This window comes from Plectropomus leopardus, chromosome 22, assembly GCF_008729295.1.
Source record: "Plectropomus leopardus isolate mb chromosome 22, YSFRI_Pleo_2.0, whole genome shotgun sequence".
In the NCBI taxonomy this organism is placed as follows: Eukaryota; Metazoa; Chordata; class Actinopteri; order Perciformes; family Serranidae; genus Plectropomus; species Plectropomus leopardus.
Window position 1 is genome coordinate 23,196,891 of NC_056484.1, and position 19,410 is coordinate 23,216,300.

At 40.2% G+C, this 19,410-nt stretch overlaps 1 protein-coding gene across 6 annotated transcripts in view; it reads right to left on the reverse strand.

Moving 5' to 3' along the window:
- The window catches only part of LOC121961297 (DENN domain-containing protein 5B-like), a 101,691-nt gene that overhangs the window by 20,328 nt on the left and 61,953 nt on the right, over window positions 1–19,410 (reverse strand). For 3 of the 6 annotated variants that reach the window (XM_042511227.1, XM_042511226.1, XM_042511224.1), the window contains 7 exons: window positions 15,153–15,340; window positions 10,049–10,651; window positions 9,099–9,330; window positions 4,847–4,997; window positions 3,683–3,773; window positions 3,284–3,394; window positions 156–287 (listed from right to left, as the gene is read on the reverse strand). In XM_042511227.1, coding sequence (XP_042367161.1) covers window positions 156–287; window positions 3,284–3,394; window positions 3,683–3,773; window positions 4,847–4,997; window positions 9,099–9,330; window positions 10,049–10,651; window positions 15,153–15,340 — 1,508 coding nt within the window. The remainder of the gene's footprint in view (window positions 1–155; window positions 288–3,283; window positions 3,395–3,682; window positions 3,774–4,846; window positions 4,998–9,098; window positions 9,331–10,048; window positions 10,652–15,152; window positions 15,341–19,410) is intronic. The other 3 variants (XM_042511230.1, XM_042511229.1, XM_042511228.1) reach the window with 1 other exon arrangement.

Sequence of the window (19,410 nt, forward strand, 5' to 3'; positions counted from 1 at the left end):
CATGTAATGTTGATGAACATGATATAGTAAATGACCTTTGTCTCTTCCTGCATGCAGTATTCATGAAAGGTGATCACCCTCAGAGATTTGGTTTGTGAAGACCACAGAGTGTGTGTGTGTGTGTCTGTGTGTGTGTGTGTGGCTCTGTGTTTCACCTTCATGCGACACTCCTTCAGCAGCCCCTCCACAAACTTCCAGTTGGTCTGGGCGATGACGGCGGGAGACAGATCGGACAGTTTGGGCTGTCGCAGGTTCTTCCCCAGGCTGCGGGCCTCCTGCATGTATTTCTGGAGAGCAAACAGTCAGTGAGTGCTGGAGAACATGCACTTTGATCAGGCCTCAACAACAGAGTCAGTAAGAGAAAGGCTTTAGCTGCTGCAGAAACACTACAAGGGGGAGACATTTAGCTTCAGTGAACATACAGCACACTGCAGGTTAACACTACGCGTCTAAAAACGCTCGCTTCAATCTGACGCACAAAGCTTCACATGCTTTCAATCAGCTGTTGCTGTTTTTTAAAAATAGACAAGCTGTGAACATTCAACAATTCAAGGGATGTGAGTTAGGAGGAGAGGGCATGACACGGGAGCGGAGTGAAAACCAGGACGTCCTTTAAGAAGGGGTGTGTGTGTTTGGGGTGTGTTGGGAGGTGAGCTGGGTTCCAACTGAAACCATAACTGAAGTGCCACAGATATTTTACAGTGTTTCAGAGCTCAGAGCGCCTCCTTAAATTAAAAATTTCCATCTGCAACTGCTTCTGGTTTAGTTTGGTTTTCAGCTCAGAAAACGTCCAGGAACCAGGTCACATCAGAGTTTATAACACCGAACCTTTAGGCTGAAATCACGATTTCAGTCATTTCAGTGGTATTGCTTCTATCAGTACATTTAATGCTTTTGGGAAGAGTTCAACTTCGACATGTCAATTTGCACTGTTGACCAGTTTTACATTAGAAATTTGATTTGGCTGTATTAAAGCACAGTAGGTGTGGAAGAAAAAATTCAATACAGCATAGTATAGCAATATTTTTGTGTGGCAATATCAATGGATGGACATCAAGTATCAAGTATCAAGTATATATTTTATTATATAAATTATTTACATTAAACATTTTAGGTAGCCTGCTAGAATAATAATAATAATATCAATTGCAAGGCTGAAACCTTTATCTTAATCTGATGAGATTAAACAGATGTTGACAAACTTGTCCTTTTGGGACATAAGTAGCCTTAACTGTATTTTCATATTAATTAAGTCACGATACAATATTATTGTGGTTTTAAACCTGTTGCGATATACTGATTATTGCAATAACAGCCACTGTGATATATTGCGATGTATTACCTTTTCTCAACTGCAAATTCAGTCACCTAATAAGATAAAGTTTCTGTCTGATCATCATTTTATTACAGCAAATGTGGACTAAAAAAGCAACTGATTTTATTATTCTGATAGCCAACAAAAGTCTAATTTTTATTCGTAATGTTAATAATTTAAATAATAAAAAGAATGGAGATGCATGATGCATGCATTTGTGTATAAATACCATATTGCCTTGCATAAATATCTTGATACTTTGCTTTATCGATTCTTTATTGTCTTTTGGTAATAATCTCCTTACAAAGTAGTAGTTTTTATTGGCAGTGGCGGAGTCCGCCATTCCCAAACTGGATTCAGATTGCCTTCCTAAAGCCAGGGATTGAGTGTAATCCAGCTAAATTTGATCTCATTAATATCAACAAATCTGGTGCTGGATCATACTTTTAATGCACAACACAATAATGCACTGGGCTGGTCGCTGCTCTGTAAACAGATACAGCAGCTGCTTTAATGTCCAATATCTGACAGAGCAGCAGGTCAGCAGCAGGTCAGTGATACTTCAGTGTATAATTAAATTCAAGCTGTCGCAAAATACACAAGGACTGAAATCTTACAAATATAAACATTTCCATGACTGAAAAGTGGCAGGTTAGAGGAAGTATAAGAACTGAATTACCCAGAAAACAGGGGATTTTATTTTTAAAATAGAACTGGACTTTTGTGAAGTTAACCTTTGACCTTTTGAATATAAGATGTCATCATTTCATCTTTTTGTCTTTTCAGACATTTGTGTTACATTTTCTCATTTATCAGAGTATGAATTCATGAGTTGTGACAAAAGCATGGTGACAGGTCACGGTGACCTTGACCTTTGACCACCAAATTCTACTGTGTGAATTCAAGTCACAGATTTATAGTAACATCTAAAGGCCATTTGTGACAAATGTCGGAAAGCCCCCCTCAAGGCCTTCTTGAGATATCAGGTTCACGAGATAAAGATGGATGCAGGGTTATAGTGACCTTGGATCACCAAAATCTATTAAATTCATTGTTGAGTCCAAATGAACATTTCCACTAAATAAACTAAAAAAAAAGCCCTCGTGTGCTCCCTTTCATATCCTCTGGTACTACAGGCTCTGCAGCTCACTTCAAACTTCTCAGAATGACTATATTATTATTTTGAAATGATTATTGTTTGTTTTTTTTTGGTTTTGTCTCATCTCATTTATTGATTTATTTATTTTTTCTCTCTGGAGCATTGGTGTCATTATCACTTATTATTACTTTCACTATTACCACAAGATTATTATTAATGTGACACCGATTATTATTATTATTATTATTATTATTATTATTATTATTGTTATTATTATTATTATTATTGTTGTTGTTGTTGTTGTTGTTGACTTGAATCTATTTGACTCAATATTTCTTTTTTCTAATGGATGTTGCTGCTACAGTATTACTTTTAATAGTACAACTAATTGTTACATTTTTATTATTATCATTATTCACTTCACTCACTAGTCTTTCTCCTACTTCCCTTACTTCACAAACACCTATAAAGGTGCACACACACACACACACACACACACACACACACACACACACACACACACACACACACAGAATCAATCCACTCCACACTGTTCTCGAGATATTATGTTAAGAAGAACGAGATGGGTGAGGTCAGAGACCTTTGACCTGTTACCACCAAAATTTAATCAGTTCACTGTTATGTACCAGTGGCTAAATTTTAAGGAATTTCCTCAATGCATTCTGAAGATAAAATACCTTCATGAGAATCGGACAGACAGTCAACCCGAAAGTAGCCACAGCTTTCACTGGTGCAGAGACATAAAAACAAAGCCGACACTAAGAACATGGGGGAACCCTGGGTAGGAGTGTAAGGTTTGGGGGTGGAGAGGTCTCAGAGAGGGAGTCCACACACACTCCTCCACATACCAGGCAGGATGCAGAGGCAGATTTTTTAGGCGGTTTGATAGGCGGAGGGGACGCTTTGTCCCACTCCCAAAACGCCATGGAGTTCTGCAGGACCAGACAGCCCTCCACCTGCTGAGGAGGAGTACAAGGAGGAGTGGTACCACCCGACCCCCCGACCGACCGACAGGCACAGGACACATGAGCAGACAGGAGAGGATGGAAACAAAAAGAGAAAAATGGAAAAAAAACAACAGAAGCCAGCATGCACATTGATAAAAAAGAAACAAAGAAAGCTCAAACCGAACAAAGAAAAATATGACGCCAAGAGACAAAGAAAACAAAGACATGCGTGTACACTCAGTAACGTTAGAGAGCAGAGGGGGGACAGGTTCTGGAAAGGTTGTGAGGAGGTTTCTCTACCTCTTTGAGGTCGTTGTCGAGGCCCAGATGTTCTGTTTGTTGTCTGTGACGGTCTTTCCTTCGCTGAGCAGTCGCCGTCCGATGAGACCACCTGCAGTTACAACAGTGTGGAGTTAGACTGGTTTTAAAAATGTTATACAGGCATTTGATGAATGTTGGAAAGGATGGACTGAGTTTATCATCTCATATAGATCAGATTTCAGGTAATGAGCTTAAGCTGTACTGTAACTCCCCTGATTCTCTGCTACACGCAAATGTTGCTCTTATGATTTTAGTATGTCTGTTTTTGTCTTGTTTTCTATCATTTCGTTTTACTAAAAAAAAAGATATACATTGTAAAATGCTGTACACCCCATAATATATGTCTTAAATAGATAGAAATTTTAAATAAAAAAAAAAAATACAGATGTTATACAGCTCATATCTGACCGAGCGTCTGCCCCTCTGTTCCTGAGAGAGGACAACTGACCTTTGAACTTTTGGATAAAAAAATTAATCATGTCATCAATTTATCAAATTTTATTTTGTCATAATAACCGTATGCATTATTGAGTTTTGGCCATAAACTTGTTTTGTGAGTTTACGGTGACCTTGACCACCAAATTCTAATCAGTTCACTGACTCAAATTTTGATCCCACAGCCATCACAGCATAAATCATGCATTGTACTATTTCTGGGTGTCATTCTGGGCTTTTGATTGTAATGTCATCTTTACTATTTTCCACCTGATGGCATCATTTTTACCATATTTAGCATATGGAGAAAATACATGCTATTTCCACTAGGTGCACTGTCACCATCAATGTTGCTGCTAATCATTGACATATTCCAGACTGTGATGATCAAAAAAATAATAATATATAATATATGTCTTAAATAGATAGAAATTTTAAATAAAAAAAAAATACAGATGTTATACAGCTCATATCTGACCGAGCGTCTGACAAAAATCTGCATTTAAAGGGTTAAAATCCTGGAAATTAATGAATATTTGATATTTATGACTAGGATTGCATCCAATATGAAAACAGACCAACTAATCAAATTTGTTTTTTTTTCCTGTTAGCTACGTAACATGTCGGAAGAATCAAAATCAGCTCACTAAGCCTGCACAGCGTTGGTGCTGTCGTGTGTTTTCAGTCACGAGGTGGAAGCTAACTCACTTGTTATTGGTCGGACCCGTGTTGAGCACGTCGGCCTGCAGTTTGGGGAAGAATCCCTGCTCGTATTTGCCCTGACCGATCTTCATGTCCAGCAGGTGCGGGTGGATGGCGGTGTGGTCGATCTTCATCAGTCGCTGCTCGATGGCCTGAGCTGTACGGGGGACAGAGCAAGATCATGGTCTGAGTAAAGACGTGTGGAGGAGTTCAGTTATAGCATGTTACTGAGGGGAGATTGACCCTGATGCACTGTAGGTGCACTGAGTTTTCACAACATTAAGTGACTCATGCACCTTCCAGCTGCTTGATAACATGCTGCACTTATCTCAATTCTGCATTATCTCAATCACTAATATGTTCTTTCTTTGCACACAAAATAAGTGTGTGTAGTAAAGTACTGTTGGATTCATGACAAAGAAAATGTTTTTGTACCACCGTGCTTCTTGCATGTTGGTAAATCAGAATCATTCAAAACTAATCCATACTCGGGGATATGTGCACCGCAACAACATGCAGACTTCAGACGATGTGAGCGCTACAACCTTGGGCAGACCGCAGACCTATAATTGATCCAGACTTTGCCATAAATAAAAACAAACAAGCCAAAAACTGCTTTGTAACAACACAGGCTTTTAACCACTGGGAAAGAATGAAAAAACAGCGCTTCATTTCTGTCATTCAAGCTGCAATTCCACCTTCAACCACATGAAGCGTCCTAAAATTCTAGAAACACCCTAAAATCTTAGAAACTTCCTAAAATTCTGGAAAAGTACTAAAGTCCAAGAAAGTTCCTTAAATTTTGGAAACCTCTAGAAAATTCTGGAAACATGCTTAAATCCTAGGAACATGTTTGGGGCTGCAGTGACCTGCCCCTGTCCTCCAGTCATTTTTCAAAAGCGGCCCCCAAGCAAAACAAGCTGAGTCTCCCTGGCTCGATGGACATCTCCATAACCATGACCTGAGTTTTACTGTCTTTGTTTTGTCTCTTTTTTCCATCAGTTATGATAAAACTGCACTCACCACAGTAATTACTGAAATCTGAGGACATAGTAACATCACTTAACCTTTCATGTGGTAAAATTTAGTACCCAAAATTGCTCCCACATCTCAACAACTTGTCACTGGGACATAATGAGAACACACACTTCAGCTGTATTGTGGGAATGTAACCAAAAAGACAGCTATGTAAACAAATGCAGAACAAGACCTGACAAAACGTGAACAAAGACTGATAACTCCCCCTGCTGCACACACACGTGCTCACGCACACACGCACACGCACACACACACACGCACACACACACACACACACACACACACACACACACACACACGCACGCACGCACGCACACACACTCTGCTCCTAGCCTAATGAAGAAAGCCCGAGATGCTCTGACAGCTGCTCATTAGCCAAGATGAAAAATCCTGGCTGCACTTCAGAACAGGTTGTTTAGATTATAAACCACAGATGCAGTATGTCCTCTCATCCTTCTTTTTTACTCCAGGGGTCCCAAAACACACTCACACTGGCACTGAGTCTGACCCTGCTTTTTGTTCCCCTAACACAGCGAACACACACCTGCCGTCAACCTGTCTAAGCCTCGAACCTGTTCTGTGTGTGATAGACAGGAGTGCGTGGTGAGCGAGGGCACCGGAGCGGGGAAGGCAGTCAGGCGTAGGCCATGGCTGCCTTTTGTCTGGGTAATTGGGTACCGGCATGCACCATCGCCCCCAAATAAGCTCCCCATCACCAATTAAAGCTTTACATTGTTTGGCCCATTAGCGTGAAACAGTGTGGGTCAAAAACCAATGGCATGCGTGTGCACACGTGCACGTGCACACACACAAACACGCACACACACCGAAAAATGTACAAAAGATCTGGCTGAAATGAACTTTTTGATCATCTTTATAGAGGAAGATAATGATCTGAGACAATAAAAGCAGCAAAACTGAGCATATTCAGTCAAACTGAAAGCTGCTACTGTCATATAGCCACAGTAATAGCGGTATGTTGAATCAACATAATATCTGTCTAATGTATCACATATATCATGATATAACTGTTCATAAAGTTGTTTCGGTATGAATTCATAACCTTCCTTAAAGTCATTTTCTGCATTTTTATGTTCAATAGGATAAATTGACCTTTATTAATTCAGTTAGCATTTAAAGGTTCAACCCTTTAAAACCCCGATCAGTCTAGTGCTGCCCACACATTTCACAAGCATTCACACCTCCAAAATGTGAGCAAATCGGTTTGTTTGTTTTTTTTCAAAAACATGGAGGAAAAGGCAACCAGCACTTATGCAAGAAATGTGCTTCAAAATGCAAGAAATTTGTAAAAGCTTAAAAATAAGAAAGAGGGACAGAGAATTATTAGATTAAAAATAGGGGAAAATACATAGTTTTAATTATCATTATTATATATTTAAAATTATTTACAAATAGAATATGTAATAAAGATTTTTTTTCCCCAAGTCACTTTCCAGGCGCGATTTCTTTCAAAAATATGAAAAAAAGGCAATAAGCAGCTTGCTAAAAAACGTTTCTCAAATTGCAAGAAATTCGTAGATTTAGATGAAACTCATGTTGCTCATGGCCATTTTGCTCAGGTTTAAAGGGTTAAGGACTTATTTAGACCAAACCAGAGCTGGTGATTGTTGGAACAGTGGATTTACTAACTAGATTACCAACAAGAGTATTCTGGACATTTTGGTTGAGTTTAATTTGTTTCTGTCGAGTTTAAATGAAGTGTGTTTTATGATGAGTTAATGAGGCAATTAAGCCTCTTTAGTCGAGAAAGTTAAATTTAAACGGTGTAGAGTTTTATTTCTCTGTTTAGTAAGAAAATAAGTGTGAGAATATTGTTTTTCTTAACATTTTTGGGGTTTATGTTGTGTATAGATTAGTCTGAAAAGCTAAAAGTAAGTAGCACCACACACCCTAGCGTCAGTTCAGTTAGCTACTTACCCCTTTGCAACCTGGATCAGCATCCATTTTCTTGTGCTGCGTTCAGAAAACTGTTACAAATATTTAAAGCTTTCAAATGTCAACAAATTGGTTTTGATTTCTTTCAAAAATAAAGACGAAAAAAATGAAATTAGCAAAAACAAACTAAAAAAACAGTAAAAGCTGATAAAGAAAAGAAAAAAGGAAAATCAACAAATTAATAGGGAAAATATTAAGAAATGTATGTGTCTAATTAAATGTTCAAAATTTATTATTATTTTTTATCATTTTTTTTAAAATTACTTTTCTTTTCCTGTTTTTAAAATTTCTTTTCTTTTCAGGTATTTTTAAAAATATTAATAATAATTTAAAAAATCCTATAAAAAATAAAATAAATAATAATTTTTAAAATCATTTTCTTATTAATTTTTAAATCATTTGTGGTTGCTCATTGCCTTCGTTGCATGCTTTTGGAAGAAATCGAGGCAAACTACTCAGGTTTCAGAGAGTTACACTTCCAAAACAGCTGGTGCAACCTGCTCCTGCTCTGTTCTTCATGCACAGATGCGACAGGAAGATCAATCTTCTCATTTCTCACACACACATTAGTCCTTATTTTTTAAAATACACCAGAGTACCTGTAATCCTGCTGCTTAGCAGCTGTATGAGCATCAGTAACCTACAAACAGTAACACACACAGCCTCAGATTCCCTGTTGGTCTCCAGCAGTCTGACTCCTGAGTCTGACCTCCTGCCTCACACTGCACATTCAGCACCAATTAAAGGCTTAAACCAGGGAAAGCCAAGCAGCACTAATTGAGAAAATCAGAAGACAAAAGGCCTGAGCAAACACTCTGGCAGTGTGATGGTGTCAGAGAGCGTACAGTATGTGAGAGAGTGATGGAGTGTTTGCTGTGTTGGGATGTAGAGAAATGAGAAGTGTGGTTTTGTGGTCACTGGGGAGAGCCGAGCTGCTTCCACACGCTAAATGAGAGACAAGAGGAGAAGGAGAGATGGAGGAGGGAGAGAAATGGATGCAGAGTGTTGTTTAAATTGCATGGCACAGTGCAATCCTGTGTGACCTCGGTAATGGCTGATTGGAATACTCTGAAGGACGCACGGACATGTACGGCCTGCTGATCGACGCTGCTGTAAATCAAAACACTACCTGTTTCTTTCTCCCTGCGGGGATGTCTCTCCAACCACTTTTGTTCCATTTCTAATTATGTTTCTTGTTAAATTATGCAAAGTAAAGCTCACTGCAACACATTTGAGCACTCACATCTACCTCTGCTGAGCTTACCGGACTCCTTGAGGATGGAGCAGCGCTGGTAGCTGGAAGATCGGAGGCTAGGGGCGCGGACGTTGTAGAGGCGGGCCTTGTCGATGCGAGCGTCAAAGACGCGGAGCAGTGGCTCCTTCTCCTCCCACTGGGACATGATCTTGTTGTCGATGAAGGTAGCAAACATCTGTGTCTCGATGAAGTGGGAGAGGAAGGGCAGGTAGGGCTCAGGCTGGTCGGACAGGAAAGAGGCCTAGGACAGGCAGAAATAAATGTATGAAACATCAGCCAGAGGTGAAGTCTGCTCAGGCAACAACAAAAAGATATAACCGCTTAATTAGTCATTGTGATCATCTGTGTTATAGAGGAGGAAGATGTGTTTACAAAACTACCTAAAAATGTGAGTACAGGTGTTTCATAGTTCATTGACTTTTAATATGTAACCTGTTTAATGTGGATGCAGTGTAAGAAACAGCAGATGGAGATGTGTGAACTGACTTTAACCACCTGTAGCCTCAGTAAGCCTAATGATTCTATCCTTCATGTTCCTATTATTTACAGGATATTTGAAATATCAAACATTACTGACATACAAATACTATTACAGCAAAAGGTCAAGTTAGAAATAACAGCCTGTCTCCAATCATTGTTTTCTCTTACTATGATGCAAGTAAATTTTTGAGAATGTAACACACAAATATTCATCTATTCACAACTAAAGACATATTTCAGCACTGCGCAGTAGATGGCATTTACAGAATTCATGAGGAAAACATACTGCATGTGATATGCAAACATTGTCATAGAATCCCCACAGTGCTCTGAACGCAGGGCAAATTAATCACACGGGCCCATGACATTTCCACCTACATTTGTTTTAGAGAGAAGCCTCTATTTGCACAAATGAGGTAGACACCGAGAAAAAAACGCTAGTTGAGAAGGTGTTATGTGTTTGTGGCTGATGTGGTCACCTTGTCAAAGTTGTGCATCTGCTCCCGGTTGGTGAGCCAGGACTCCAGGTCGGGGGCGCTCTGAATGACGAAAGCTTCATAGTCAGCAAACATGGTGGTGAAGCGGCTGGCGAACACCTCCCTCAGTTGGACGTTTAGCTTGGCATTCCTCAGCTCCTCCTCTTCAGCTGCTGTCCGGCCCCCTTGCCCCTCAGTACCCTGAGCTTTGACCCCGGCTCTCAGGGCATCCACACGGGCCACCGTCACCCCGGTGCGCTTGGTCAGCGCCTGCAGTCTCTCCAGTGTGGCGTTTCCCTGCAGCAGTTCCAGCACTGCCAGCTCCTCCCCTGCAAGGTTGCCGTTACGGCCGTCGTCCTCCAGCTGCCGAAGAGCCACGGTTTTACGCTCCCTGCCGGGGGTGGACGGGGTGCTGCCGGGAGCGCTGCCAGGAGCACTGCCAGGATTGGTGCGTGTCCGTGGTGGAGCCCCTGTGTTGGCAGAGATGCCAAAGCTAAGCAGCACCTCGCTGAGCTCCTGGATGAACTCGGCCTTGTTGGGGAACTGGGGGAAGTCCTCTGGAAGCTCGATGTAGTGGTTGTCAATGTCTACGAAACACAGGTTGGCCTGGGACAGAGAAAGATAATATTATAACAATAAAGCTCAGAAATAGATTGTGATCCTTATAAAATGATATTATTGACATTTAGTTTACATCCATGTATGTGAAAACATGTATGCTTCACACACATATTCTCCCAACAGCACAGACGATTTCTACAATCAGCACAGTTTACAGATTATTGTCACCAATTCAGTGTCTGACCTGACATGTCTCCCCTTCTGTTCCTGAGATATGACGTTGAGTAATGGCAAGAAAAGGGTTTTGCAGAACATTAGGATGTCACAGTGAAGCTAACCTTTGACCTCTTGGATGTAAAATATCCCCACTTCATCACTATATCTGATTAGACATTGTGTGGAATTTTAGTGTATGAATTATTGAGTTGTGGCCAAAACCATGTTTTATGAGGTAACAGTGACCTTTGACCTTTTAAACACAAAATTCTAATCAGGTCATTCTTGAGTCCAAGTTGACATTTGTGCCAATTTTAGGAAAACTTTCCCAAAGCCTTCTTCAGATATTGCATTCAAGAAAATGAGACAGATGCAAGATCACACTGACCTTGACCGCCAAATTTGAATCAGTTCTTTACTATTGAAATTCTTGAGATAAGAATAAAATGGAAGCAAGCTCCCAGTGAGCTTGACCTTTGACCACCAAAATCTCCTCAGGTCATCACTGAGTCCAAGTTCAAGTTTGTACCAAATTTAAGGAAATTACCTGAAGGTGTTCTTGAGATACTGCATTCAAGAGAATGCAATAGATAAGATCGCAGTGACCTTGACCTTCGACATCCAAATTCTAATGAATTACTTGTTGAGACTAAACGTGATTTTGTGTCAAGGTTGAAGAATTTCCTTTAAGGTGTTAGATATTGCATTCAAAAGAATGACAAGAATACAAGGTCACAGTGACCTTTACCTTTCATCTATGACCACCAGTGAACAATACGAAAGAATGAGATAGAATGAGAGAGACAAGGTCACAGTGACCTCAACCTATGACCACCAAAATCTAATCAGTTCAATACTGAGTCCAAGTGGATGCTAAATTTGAAGAAATTCCCTCAAGGCATTCTTGAGATACTGTGTTCACAAGAGTGTGACGGATAGACAGATCGACGGACGGATGGATAAACAACCTAAAAACATAATGCCACTGGCTACGGCTATCATCGCCGCAGAGCTATCAAAACTAAATCAAATGTCTACGTCAAACTTTGTATTAGATGAAACAGGTACAGGGTGAGCTGGGACAGGTCTCATCTGGAGACATGCTGAGGATGGACTTATTTAAGGAGGTACGGTGGGGCAACGGAGATGCTGAGTATGAGGAATGTAGGTCAGTGTGTGATTGATAATAGCACATTGTCAGAGATCAACCTAAATCTGACATAATGGAGTTATCATCACACTCTCACATGGGATTAAAGTAAGACCTGATAATACCCTAAACCCCTCAGAAGCACTGATATAGGGACACACTCACATGCACATGCCAGGAAACACAAAGACAAATTCTAATTTTAAATAGGAGTGACAGAAAACATCCAGATTGAAATGTGCAGGTCAGACCTCAGAGTGCGGTGTGCTCATGTGCTGGCTGAATCTCCAGCATCCACATATGTGCTGCCTAGCACATTGCAATTCATTACTTACACCGTCACAACAATGAAGCTGTAAAACAAACCAGCTGTGCAATAAGATAAGATCTATTTTCAAATCAAATAATGCAAATACGAAGCATGTGACACAGCTGGAAGATCTGAAACACTATATACTGAAAATGAAAAATTTATCCGGAAAATTATGATAAATGTGTGGATACTTTGGGTGAAAATCATAATGTTCACTGTTTTTTTTCTCTTAATGTTGGTAGTTTGACTAACCTGGAGGTCTTACTGCTCATGTTTCTTCACAAGTTAGATCTATTTTTAGCAATGTGATCTCAGCAATTAACTGATTGATACTATTCCTTAAATATTCTCAAAACTACAAAATTAAGATTTAGGTAATGAACTAGGACTTTGAAATATACTATAAAGCAAATTATTCCAGTCCTTCATTCGGATTGGCTGAGCTGTGTTCAAAGCCATTGTAAAATACTCCTTAAACACACAGGTATGACTGCATGAGAGTTTCAGTATTTCTGCATCTATTAGTCGCTTATTGTCACATGAGTTGCAGAGCTAAAGAGAGCAACTGCCTACTGAAGCCTAATTAATTTATCATTGGCCAAGACAGAAATGGTCAGAGGCCAAAAAATCTGTTTTTTGAGGTCATAGTACCCTTGACCTTTAAATTATGACCACCAAAATTCTATCAGACCATTGTTGAGTCCAAGTAAATGCTTTTTCCAAATTTGAAGAAGTAGCCTCAAGGCATTCTTTAGTTATTACATATACAAGAACGAAAAAAAGATGAGGTCTTAGTGACCTTGACCTTTAAACTACGACCACCAAAATCCTATCAGATCATCATTGAGTCCATGTGGATGTTTGAGCCAAATTTGAAGAAATGGCCTAAAGGCATTTTTGAGATATCGTGTTCACAAAAATGACACAGATAAGGTCACGTTGACCTTGACCTTTGATTTATGACCACCAAAATCCTCTCAGACCATCACTGAGTGACCAAGCGGACGCTTGCACGAAGTTATTATTGAGATATCTCATATGAGAATGGGACAGACGTAAAGACAAAAGTTTGAGAACCACTGCTTCCGGGTCACCCCTGAAGACACCACAAGTCAGGAACAAGCACACAGTAAGTATTTATTACCACTAAAGCTTCCTTTTTCATAAGACTACTATGTTCATCAAAGTTTTCAAATCTGGGTTTGGGGTTTGGTTCGGCTCACATACTTTCACTTTTGTTCACTGTTTCGCGAGACGATAAAAAACAGACTTAAAGAACTCGAACAAACTCTGCATATCACAAATCCTTTTGTCTCCAGAAAGGCTGCACTAGTTTGGATCTAAAGCCCATTAGGAATACTTGTATATGCAGGAGGAAAATGTAGAAAAGGGATGATAACTGTGCCATGTTATCTGTCTGTTGTGCAAACATCTTTATCATTTGACATCAGGTAACAAGCAGAGCCGGATTGAAGTTAAGGGTTCAGAAAGGCAAACCTCGTCTGGCATTCATTCCCCAATTACCTCCAGTTCCAGTTTCCTCTCTCTCATCTCGTCCCCTCTGCTTTGCTTTCAGCCATTCTTTCATCATCAGCCCATTTCTAGGTCACTGCCACTTCAAAGGATCATTTACAAACAGGGAGATTCACCCGTCTAAGCAGGCGGGGGAGCCCGTGCGGGAGGAGGAGGTGGAGGGGGGGGGGCAGACGGGCTCGTGGGTGCTCCGCTGCAGCGTCCTGCGCCGGCAGCCTGCGATAATTAGCATCCATACGGAATGTGCCGGATTAACGAGCGCTGGGAGTCGGGGGATGTGGGCAAAGCCGGAAGCCGGCGAGCCTGGATGTTCCGCTTTGTTGGGGCCTTATCTCGCTCTTACACATGAACACACACACATTAACTGGAACCCTGCATTGGGTTAAATACTGGTTTATATCCAGAGCACATTCACAGCCTCGCTGTCTCACAAGTGTTGGGCTGAAATAAAAAGGCAAGAAGAATAAAAGACTGAAATCCACCTCAGGCTCACTTCGCCTTGAGGTGAATTTGTAGACAAACAGCAGGTAAATCCCTGTTCTATTGTGTGTGTGGAGGCTGTTTATAACATAGAGGTGTTTCTTGTAATTTCCTGTCTGTCTGAACAGGAGCCTGGTAGTCTGCCTCTGTGTGTGTGTGTGTGTGTGTGTGTGTGTGTGTGTGTGTGTGTGTGTTCAGTGTTGACCTTGGACAGTGTATTGTCAGCAGTAATGAGCACTGACTACACGCTGCTGCAGCTTGTACATGCACACACTTTCACTACTTGTTTCACTATACTTGTGGGAGCCTTCAACTGCACTCACCAAACCTTCCTGGAGCCTTCATGTAAGACCAGTGACAGGGATTAAACCATCTATAGTCAACTTACTGCCTGTTGGCAAAATCTGGCCCCCAAAAGGGTGCCTGGTGGACCCCCAATTATTTTCAAATTCACAATATAAATAGAATGACTCACACTGGACTTTTGTACATTTAGTATACATGAGGTGCCAGAGTGCATAAAACACCATCCAATTGGAGCCTGTTAATAAAAAAAGTGCCTCTGAACCCTCAACAGAAGTCCTAGCCAACTCCCTACTGTCCTAAAATCCTAGAAATGTCCTTAAGTCATCGAAATGTCCTAAATTCCTGGAAACATCCTAAAATCCTAGAAATGTCCTAAAAATCCTACAAACGTCCTTAAGTCCCAGAATTATGGGGCTGCAGCATCTGGCCCCTGGCCCCTGTCGCAAAAGTGGCCTCCAAGCAAAGCAAGCTGAGTATTGTTGCATTAAACCCTGTGTCCAGAGTCCTGAGTCCAGAGTCCTAACAGTCCTCAGAGACTGACTATGTACCTCTTGAGGAAGCTCCAGTTTGGAGCGGTCTGTGCCCTCTTTGGACTGCAGGCCCATCAGGTAGGGAACAGGAGCGTCCAGGAAGTGGAGGAGGGAGGCCGGCAGGATGGGGACGTACACGTGCTGCCACTGGAAGGGAAACAGCAGGGTGGTGATGCCCTCGGCCACCGTCATCAACCGTTGGTAGTCTGACAGAAGGAGCAAGAATCACAACATAAGGGAACATAAAAATAATAGAATTTCACTTCACATTCTGTATTTAACAAACATTTTGAGAGAACACAAAAGTTTGAGGAAAAATGCAAACGTTTTGAGAAAGGATGCAAACATTTTTGAGAGCGAACGCATACATTTTGTTACAGCATGCAAAAGTATTCTGAGAGAATGCAAAAAAAATTTGCAAGAAAATGCAAAGTTTCTCAGGAGAAAGCAAATGTTTTGAGAGAAAACATTTTGTGAGAGAATATAAAAGTTTTGTGGGAGAGCAGAAAAATTTTGAGGACACAAAAGTTTTTAAAGAAAACACATTAGCTTTGTGAGAACACAAAACTTTTATGAAAATGCAAAAGGTCTGGTAGAGAACACAAACATTTTGTTAGAGAATGCAAACGTTTTGCGAGAAAATGCAAGTTTCTCTGGAGAGTGAAAAAGCTTTGCAAGAGTTTCTCTAGAGACTATCTTTATTGCCTACTCAGTGTTTTATTGGCAGCTCTATATTTTCACAATAACCCTCAAAAGACTTCATTTGGCTAATAAAGCTTTTTGAATTGAACAGAAAATATAATAATAATTTCATAGTTAATAATTTCATTTCATATTTTATTTCATAAAGGTGGTATTGAATTGCATAAGAAAGTAAGTCGCTGATGTGTTTTTAATGAACTCTTCAACGATGTAGGGTGATTTGATTGCTCTATACAGACTGCTGAACTGAGCAGAGGGGCTGGAGGTCAAAGAAATACACATTTATATTGAGAGTATTGATGTTCAAGAGAGGCTTTAATCAAGAGATTTCAATTGAATCTGAGAGTGAGTTAGCTTTAAAGACGAGGAATTACATTCTGATGGATTCTTTTCAATCATGTTTTCACGTGTATGTGTGTGTGTGTGTGTGTGAGAGAGAGGGAGAGCGAGTATTGCCCCTGTTCTCTAAAACAGATTAAGGCCAGAGGCTGCAGTATTGAGTTCAGCAGCAGTTTCATCACATGTTATTGTGACGGCCGGAGTGAAAAGCCAGCGCGACCTCGAGGAAAGTGAAAAAAAAAGAAGAATAAAACATGATAGAGTTATAGCAATGCATCCAATCAGCTGCTCTCCCCTCTACCCCCCCCCCCCATTTTCATTTCCTTTCATTGTGTGTTGGCTTCAGTCCTCCTGTCTGTGCGCGCTCATATGGAATCTGTACACTTTCATTGAAAAGGCATTAAGCTCCTCAGCGTCTTCACCACAGAGCACAGTGATTTATATTCACCCGGACGAGATGCAGCTGCTCGGCTTGTTCTCTACAAACCTTGAGCAACGTTACTTCACATGTGCTGCTTTCAGACGCCTCAACAAGTATTTACACCTTTGAACTTTGAGCACATTGGTGCCATTTCCTTCAAAAATGGGAAAAAAGCAATGTGAGACATGGTAAGAAATGCTCTGTAGATTGCAAAAGATTGGTAGATTTAGGAAAAGGCTAAAGAAAAATGTCTATGGAAAAAATAGAAAAAGGTTAGAGAAATAAAACAAGAATTCATAGTTAAAAATTTCCATATTTATTATGTCAGAATTATGATCAATTTAAAGCATTTTTCCCAGGCTATTCTTTTCTCTTTTTTTTCTGTTTCATTTAAAAAAAATTCAGGTTATTTTCTTGAATTTTTAACTAATTTCTTTTGAATTTTTAGAGAAAAGGGTCTTGGGGAAGAAAAAAAGGTTAGGGAAAAAATGAATTAATAGTTATACTAATTATATATTTAAAATTATTTCACAGAATTATTATAAAATTTCAAGCACATTTTCCAGGTCATCTTCTTGTTTATTGTTTAACATTCCATTTCATTTACCCACAAAAACCCCCCAAAAAATCAGGTTATTTTCTTGTACTTTCTACTATTTTCTTCCTAATTTTTGGCTCATTACTGACCTCACTGCACATAATCTTCTTCCCATGTTTTGAATGAAATCAGGCAATTGTGCTACAGGTTTCAAAGGGTTGAACACAAACATAAAATTACCGCCATCTGAATTTGTATGAACAGCAACTGCAAAGATCCAGATGTTGATAAAGTGAGCAGAACACTTCAGGAAGATGGCTTTACACTAACAAAATAAGTTCAGAAATGCAGACCACACACACACACACAAACATTAAACAGACACTCACGACACACACAGACACACACTCACACTGACACAACCCAATAAATCAATGTCAGCTCACTTGCTTTTTTCTTCTTTTTCTTCATGTGTTTGAAGAAGTGACAGTGAGTAGCGTGTGACACAAACGTGTGTGTGTGTCTATGTACGTGTGTGTGTAACTGGTTACCAGTGCTTGTGCAAGGCGTCGGGATGAAGACAGGCACATGGGCATGCTGTGACAGGAAAATTAAAAGTGTGTGTGTGAGAGAGAAAGAAAGAGAAAACTGAACCATCTCTTAGCTTTGACTGAATTCCAATTTACTTTCTCACAGAATTCATATTTACGCAACTTTCACTTCTTGTGCTCCGTGTCGTAATGACTCTTTTATGTTTGGTTGGTGGATGTGATCTCACCATTAACCCTTTGTAACCTGTATTGACGTCACTTTTCTTGTGCTGTGTTTAGACGTCTTTCACAAGCTATTTGTCCTTTTGAAACTGCAGCAAAGTGGTTTTTGTTTTTTTTGAAAACATAAAGAACGGCAGTGAACAACTTGGCATGACTTGCATGAAATTAGTATAAGGTAAAAAGATTGGAACAAAATAGGTGGGTTTCCATTACAGATTTGTGCAAAACATAAGCAATAATTTTTAAATTTCGCTAAAACACAATTGCAAAATGACTGCATTTCCATTGAGTGATGTTCTGCAACTTGTCTTGCGATGTTGCGCAACTGTGCAAAACATTAGCAGGTTTTTTTCTATTGCAGCCACTCATTAAAGCCAATCTAATAACGCTGTAATTTCTTTGTCTCATTTAAGAGTTAAGAAGATCTTGGTCTCTTCATCCGTCCACACATATTGAGCCAAGTTTTGTAGAACGTCATGTGACTTTATTGTACTTCTTTTTCTTCTTATTTGAGTTTAACAGCGGTTGGCATCCATGAAGTCGCATTATTGCCACCCAGTGTTGTACATTATGTGACCTACAAAAGTGAAAAAACTGTTTCCATTGCAGTTTTGCAAAATATGTCTTTTAGGAATCACCTGAAATACCACCTCATGCGAGTGTAAAAACCTTTTTGCGATAAATGTGAATTTTTTCGAATTTGATGTGATTCCGTTAGGCGTGTTTTGTATTCACAGTTTCAATTTGCGAAATTTGAAGGTTAATGGAAACCCGCTGAGTGTGTTCAATGCTTTGGTTTATGATCGCATGCCTGCAAACCTACTTACACTCCCATTAGCTAACTTTTCATGTTATTTAGACCTCAAAATACTACATTTATGCAACAACACAGAGAGAAGACATGTCAGTCAGAGTCATCCCACCGCTGTGCGTGTGTGTGTGTGTGTGCGCTGTATGTTTGAATGTGTATAGGCTTTGTCTCAAGTCTGAGCAGGCTGAGAGTTTCTCCCTCCCACCCCCCTCTGTGGGAAACAAAGCGCAAGACTGAAACACTCCTGTCTGTTTTTTCACGTCACATCAAACTCTCTCCCGCTCGCTTCCTTTCTCTCTCTCTCTCTTTCTCTCTCACACACACACACACACACACACACACACACACACACACAATGATGAGTTCAGCCCCGGTGTCTCAGCCGGCTTCATTAACACTTGTCTGTTCCAACCTCAGAATTTTCACCCTCTTTCTTTCCCTCACAGTGAAAAAACATCACACAGCGAGGCCTCCTAGGGAACAACAACAAGATGATCTTATCTTCTCCTTTTGCTGAGCAGAGTCGGACTAATTCATCCTTTTTGTTCCAGTTAGAAACAGCTTCGGGTGCTCCTCTCTACAGAGCACATTCACCTTTAACAGCATCTGCTGAAAGCAACTCCCTTTGCAATATGACAAATACAAGCTCCTGTGACAGATGAGCAAGTAATCATTTAAAAAGGAACAAATCT